The 7,171-nt window shown below is 46.9% G+C and overlaps 1 protein-coding gene across 1 annotated transcript in view; it reads left to right on the top strand.

The window, feature by feature from the left end:
* LOC137609355 (zinc finger protein PLAGL2-like) overlaps positions 1-5,663 on the top strand; it is an 8,206-nt gene extending 2,543 nt beyond the window's left edge. Inside the window, exon 2 of the mRNA XM_068336341.1 lies at positions 552-5,663. Coding sequence (XP_068192442.1) covers positions 975-2,267 — 1,293 coding nt within the window. The 5' untranslated portion in view covers positions 552-974 and the 3' untranslated portion in view covers positions 2,268-5,663. The remainder of the gene's footprint in view (positions 1-551) is intronic.
* Positions 5,664-7,171: the final 1,508 nt, after the last annotated feature.

The following is a 7,171-nucleotide window of genomic DNA, read 5'->3' as shown; positions in this document are numbered from 1 at the left end:
AATCTCCATTATGTTTTGATCTCATGCGAGAAACTTGCGCGAGTTTCTCGTCGCAAGACTTACTTTTTAATTTAATTTCTTTTCTTTTCTTTTTCCAGACATTTTTATTTTATTATTTATTTTTATTACAGCAGACTTCACTTTCATCACTTTTGGATCATCAAAAACAACATTCAAAAACAAAAAAGGGGGGGTTGACGACCAAAAAATAACCATATTACATCTTTATTTATTTCTAAAACTGATTTTTAATGACTACCAGGCTTTAATATTTTGATAAACTAACACATAATTTTGCTCTTTTTTTTCTTCCTACTTAAAAGGTTATAATGTTATTAACAAAAACATTAAAATTAAGTTTGTAGTTTTTGTACTATTGGCAAAACTCAATCCCTGCGTACTCTTCTTCCATATGTCCTGTTATTGTTCTTGAAGCGCATCCCAGGGATGCACTACTTTGTTGAGGTAAAATGAACTCTGAGAAAAATAATCTACTAAAAAACACAAACCCGCTGCGTGTGAATCCTGAAGGTGTCCTTTTGTGTCTGCAGGTCTGTGAGGACGCCCCCCCCCTTCTGATTCCGCTGCTGTCACCGGTGCTTGAATACTAACAGAGCTCTTCTCAGGGAACACACCAATCCAGGCGCCGCTTCCCGAGCCCCTCATCGCTGCAGCCCTTTTAGGGTTGCTATGGCAGCGGCTGTCACGGGGATCAAGTGCTGGACACCGGCTGGCCCCAGTCAGGAAGGACGGACCTCGAGTCATCGCCACACACGACCATCCGACAGTCAAGCATCCGACGGTCAACCAGCAGCGTGTCGCGGAACGCGAAGCTAACCCGACGAGCGGCGCTCTCGTCGGCTGATGGTCGGCTCCCCGGAGAGTCCTCATGAGTCTGGTGCGTCTGCTCAGGCTCTCGGCCAACAGTCCGTGTGCTGCAGCAGCCGAGTCGGCCCCCGCCCGCCTGTCCCACCATGTTCCACCAGCAGGACCATCTGAAGAGCCAGCTGCAGGACGGCCACCCCCCCAGTAGGCAGCTCTTCCACTGCCAGGAGTGTGGGAAGCAGTACAACACCCAGCTGGGGTACCGGCGCCACCTGGTCGCGGCCCACGGCGCCGCGGCGCCGCTGCCCTGCCCCGAGGCGGCGCCGGCGCTGCTCGAGCACCTCGGCGGCCACATCGACCGGCCCCCGCCGTCAGAGGGGAACACCAACTCCGCCCTGCCGGTGCGAGAGAGGAAGTACTCGTGCGAGAGGTGCGACCGGCGGTTCTACACCCGTAAGGACGTGCGGCGACACGCCGTGGTGCACACGGGGCGCCGGGACTTCCTGTGCCCCCGCTGCGCCCAACGCTTCGGCCGCAGGGACCACCTGACCCGCCACCTGAAGAAGAGCCACGCGCAGGAGTCGGGATCCATGCCCCCCTGTACGCCCAGCACTCCCGTGGCCACACCCACCCCCACCCCCCAGTGCCCAGTGAAGGAGGAGCCGAGCCCCGTGAACTCCGACATGGGCCCTGCCCCCAAGGAGGCCCTGGACACCTACCCCAGAGAGATGTACAACTCCTACCCCATGACCAACCCCGTCCCCGGGCTGGGTCACCCTCATGGCCTCATGCAGGGCTCCCTGCCTTCCAACATGGGCGTGGGTCGCCACATGGCCCCCCAGCCTTCCCACCCCCACCACCATCACCTGCAGCCCCCGGCGGCCCCGCAGCAGCAGCCCTACGGCAACATGTCCAGGTACCAGCACGGATCTACCTCATATCCTCGCGCCGACGTGGACAGCTTCCTGCTGGACCTGCAGAGCGCCCCCCCGCCTCACCTGGGCGTGACCAGCTCCTCCGCCTCCGCCTCCCCTCAGAGAGAAGTGATGGGCGACGGGGTGAGCGGCGGCGGCGGCGACCCCCACCTGCTGTCCAGGAGCCCGGCTGTCTCCTCGTCCGAGTTGTCCTGCACCACCAACATGGACATCGGCCCCCTGCTGGGCTTCCTGCCCTTCAGCCTGCCGCCTTACAGCCCCCACATGGGGATGGGAGGGTTAGTGATGAGCTATCCACCTGCCACCACCACCACTTCCTCTCCGTCCTCTTCGGCGGGGCTCCCCTCCCAGGCTCCGGGGCCCTTCACCTTCTTCCAGCCTCCCCAGGCTCACGTTCACCAGAGCCCAGGAGCCCACAACCACAGCCAGCTACCTCAGGCCTACAGCAGCCCCCCCATGAGCAACTCAGGCTCCCTACCTCACTACTACCAGGCCTTTCAGCAGTAAGCAGTTCTGTTCCCACAAACGCCTTTCGTCACGAGGGTAAAGAAGCATTTTGTTCGTTGTAATTTTAGCCTCTAATGATGTCAATCTTAGTTTTATCTGAACACAACAAATCACCTCATCAGTATTACCTCATTATTTAATAAGGAAGCTTGAAACGCTGAGGAAACGTAGACGATCTCACTCCAACCAAAGTAGAGTAGTTCTTCTTCTTACCAACAGTCGATGCACTTAACTCTCGTCACTTGCTGCACAATGCGGAGAGTCACCCGGTCGCAGGCGATGGTGGAAAACACAGCAGTGTTAGGAATCTGTAATCCGCTAACGTTTCACGTTTGTTACTGAAACTCTCCAGATTAGCTCATTTGTAGAAGCCTTGAAGGTTAAACGGCCCTCGCCGTGACGGTGTCTGATGTGCTCCGTTAAAATAAACGGAGGTCAAGCAAAACTAAGTAACACACACGCAGAATTAGGGAGCAGTGTGTGTGTGTGTGTGTGGATGTGGCGGTTAATCAGTTAAATATTCAGAGCTGTACACCAGTATATAAGTCCGTATCTCGAGTGTTTGTGAGGTTTGTCCTCTGGTTTGGTCATTAAAATTTGGCCTTTTTGAGTCTTTGTTAGCAGAATAAAGAAAAGTTAGTTACTGTAAAGGTAGGCTGAGCATACTAAACCTAAAATATAGTGTAACCCCCCCCAAACTATTACTAGTTTATGGTAATTAAAAATTGTCTCTCCGTTACTGGAACTGAACTGAAGAATTATTTGCGTAACGACCCTATTTTTTCCACCTGTGACGGGGCAGAAACAAATCCCCTCTGGAAGCCCTGATGTGTTTCTATTAGAAGTTGTTTCAGGTCACTTCAGCATGCTCACAAAAAAAAAAAACTCTTTATTTTAATTATATTGCGTAGCATCACTATGTTCATATGCACTTAAATTTCCCTGACAACATGGTTGCTGTTTCTTAAACACATGTTGTGGCCAGAACTTTGGGTACAGCACAGGCAGAGAAGTCTTGCCTCAAAGACATGACCTTTGATTTGAAAGGATCGCCCTTATTGGTTCAAATACTTTTTTTTTTTTTGGAAGAGTCTTCAGGGATCAGCAGTTGGTTGTAATTGGCAGCCAGGGGATGAATTCATGGAAAGCTGTTGGTGTTCTACCTGAAAAGGGCAGTCTTGAGCCTCAAACTGCTCCAGCCTACCGGTACCAGCCTACCTGGTACCGGTACCTACCTGGTACCGGTACCAGGTCAGAGCTGCCGACCCGACGACCGGCTCAGGGCTGCTTCCTGTCCCTCATGAAAGAAAAAAAATCTCAAGTGTTTTCCAGCCGATTAGAGAAACGATCCCCGATATTCATTGATCACACCGATAGTCATTGAACACACCGTAACTCGGGTGCCCATCAAACCTGTGATGAGATGACGTCAGGAGCTCCAGTGCTGTGATGCTCAGCACAGATTCATCTCAACTCCAAAAACCAAACATGTCAAATTTTAATTATTTTTCTGAAAACGCCTTTTGTCACCGTAAGGAAGGTGAAGCACTTTGCTGCCAGTCGATTTTTCTCCACTGTCCCTGTCGCCCATCCCACTTCCCACACTCACAGTTCCCATAGTGGGACGTGAAACTTTGTGATCTGACCTAAGGATTTTGGGAACTGATTAATAATTGAGGTTAAATCTGAAAGGGCTCCCTCCTCACTCGGTGTTTGTTCTCGTCGACTTGGACCACTGGACCTGTTGGTTTGTAACTGTGACCTGCTTGTTGTGAATCTCCGCATTGAATCCATGAGTTCTCCAGAGGCCTTCCAGAGCACTTGTACCTATTTCACTGTTGGTATTAACGTCACTTCCGCTGAAGCTGTCGGGCTGGATTTCAAGTTTCCGGTGTAATGAGGACACACACTTGGGCGCCTGTGCCTCGCCCCCGGCCTTTTCTGTGCTGCCGGGCCTCAGGAAAACCAGAGAAGGGAAGCAGAGCGGTGGTTCGGTCTGCCTCGTCCCTCTGATGGAGTCAGACAGAAACTATAATGAATCCTCACCAGCAGCCTTTGTGGAGGCTCCACGCTAAAAAACGGTGGAGGAGGTGGAGGAGGCCTCCAGCTGGACACGGACCGTGATGTGGAGAGAAGATCTTCAGAGAGGCCGACGGGCGTCTCTCCTCTGCCTTAATTCCATGAACTTGATGTTGAAGGACGTCTGTATCAGGCATTAGAACCAGCCTCCAAGTGTTGCACCAATGTCTTAAAATGCTACTGTTGTGCCTCTCTAAGAGTGTCTAATCTCTTGACAGGGTTTAAGCACTTACTACGTTTGATCTGTACCTCAAACATGTACAACTGTGGGTTTCTCTATAATTTTTTTTTTTTTGTATTTGCTTCTAGTTATTTTGGCTCTTGTGCCATTAGTTTGAAACTATAAAGGTAGATTTTAAGAATCTAAACTCTTTATCTAGTGGCAGATGCTGACATTATAATACAGTCAAGTTTTCTACCTCTACTTTGTCATATTTTCTGCAAAAATCATTAGAATTACTTTTAACCTGTAACAATTAGGCTGTTTTTACCACTGTTGGTGTCAATTCAACGTTAGACCAGGTGCACACAGGTGCGTGGTGTACCTCAAGGTCAAGCATCTCTATACTTGCCTTTAATGATATTTCTACTTATTTACTACCTCAGAAGAGACAGGCGACTGTCCGTCTAACTGCAGAGAGAACATCTGTGTAGAGATTTATTTTTGTCAGAGGAAGCACATGTACTTTGTAACTCCATAGTTTTTCCTTTTTATACTGAGATTAGCTCCCAGCAGAAAGTCTGCTGTCAGTTCCAGTCCCACCCCCCACCCCCCCACCCCCCACACACACACACACCTGTGACTCCTCCGTCTGGAATGCTTCCTGGTCCACAGGTCAGTTTGTGGACTGTTGGTCTTCACTCAGAAAGTTTCACCAGCTCAGTGCTGGTTGTTTCTGCCTCCACCCTCCAGTGTGAGTTAGATCTACAATATTTTCCGCACTATAACGTGCACCTAAAAAAAATTTCTAAAAAAACGGACAGTGCGCCTTATATATGAAAAGTTTTAAGATCATTCATTGAAGGTGCGCCTTATAGTCCAGTGCCCACTCCAACTTGTTACATATTTACATGAGCGTGCGTCTGGTCGTACAACTTCCCGTAGAAACGGAAGCATTCCAGACGTGAGCACGGACACCAGCACTGACCTCACTGAGCCGTCAGTGCTGTCTGTCGCCTGCGTTCAGCTCGGCTCTGAGAACCACTACGCCGCAGGCTGCCCACCTCTAACTTAGATCAGTTTTGCATTAGACGATTATTATCACTTATAGGTTAGAAGACGGTGAAAACAAAAGGAGTTGTCATTTTCTGATTGTGTATAAGGTAATACAAAATAAATCTTTAGATTTGGACTGTGTCTGTTTTACTGACTTGATTTGAAGTAACGGCTTTACTGACAGAAATCACACACATGAGCTCCAGATTGGAGGCAAGTGTCATGGTGTCAGGTTATTATCAGGTTACCAGTCCACATAGAGCATCATGGCCGACGGACTGCATTTTAATCCAGTAGGAATGGTCGGGATGGATCAACGGCTGAAGAATTTGAAGAAATCTTAAAACATTTGAAGAACACAAAACTGAAACAACGCACCTGTGGAAGAGAATAGTGTGTGCTCTTCAAATGTTTATCGCTGTTGTGTACTTTATTGGGATTGGAATAAATACATCATTCAGGAATCCTATATTCCTTATAGATTAACAGATTATTTGATGCTTTATAGATGGCAATTTGTGAGAGAAGCAAGAACTAAAATTTACACTAACACTAAAAAGTTAGCATAATCCTAAATCTTAGTGTAACCATAACCCAGTAATTTAGTCATAAACAAACATAATTTATAGATCTTCTGTTAGACAACTCAAAACATTTAGAACAGATTAGTATAAATTTGGTGGTGGAGTAATCCTGAGTCAAAGATAGTTATATACAGTTGTTGGCAAACAAAGATTTTTTTCTGAATTTGTCAACCTACAGGTAGGTGTCAGTATAAACATACCACTAAAAGTAAATAAATAAACAAGATGAAGATTCAGAGTGGATTCAGTTTATCATATCAATCCAGGAGGCCGAAACACAAATTAATGGACAGGGGTCATCTTTATTTCAATCCCAAAAAAGTATGGCCTATGCACTCTCACAGCTACTTTCCTTTATTTTATCATGTTTATAATTACATTACCAATTTATATTATTTGGAGTAAATTGTTTCCACATATCTAAATGTGTAGATTATAAATGTAATGGTTTAGGCTTTTTTAATGCCTGTTTGTGAAATTTACTCGTCCTACTATGGGGACGCCATCGAAACCGTACGCTGCATCTTATTGGCTCTGAACGTGATGACGTTTCCTGTTGAACTAATCATCTTCTCAGATTAGGTGTAGTGTAAGGGACGTCACGTCTTGATTAGCCAACCAGAGACAGGGGGAGGCGGGTTCTTTAGCTCCTCCACATGACACGTAGTACCGCTCCAACAACCTTGATGCGTCAAATATGTGACGTAACACGCTTCCTGTCGAGCGGAACGGGACGTCGTTATCTTACATTCTCGCGATATTTCGTCCATGTTTGGGCGACTTGGTAGCTTTTTTTGCTTTTTTTTTTAAAATAAACGCGAACATTTTAACATTTAGTTTCGTAGTTTTTTTAATATTAGTGGGAAATCTGTTCTCTTAAGATATTCCGTATTTTATTTAAAAACGGAATTTAAATAAAATTAATTCCGTATTTATTTATTTTTAACAGGTAAATTTTAGATTAGTGACACAAAGTGCAAAGAACAAGTTTTATTTATCATCAGTTTGCATTATTTGAAGTATAT

Source organism: Antennarius striatus, chromosome 2, assembly GCF_040054535.1.
Source record: "Antennarius striatus isolate MH-2024 chromosome 2, ASM4005453v1, whole genome shotgun sequence".
Lineage (NCBI taxonomy): Eukaryota > Metazoa > Chordata > Actinopteri > Lophiiformes > Antennariidae > Antennarius > Antennarius striatus.
This window is presented reverse-complemented; position numbering and strand designations above follow the sequence as displayed.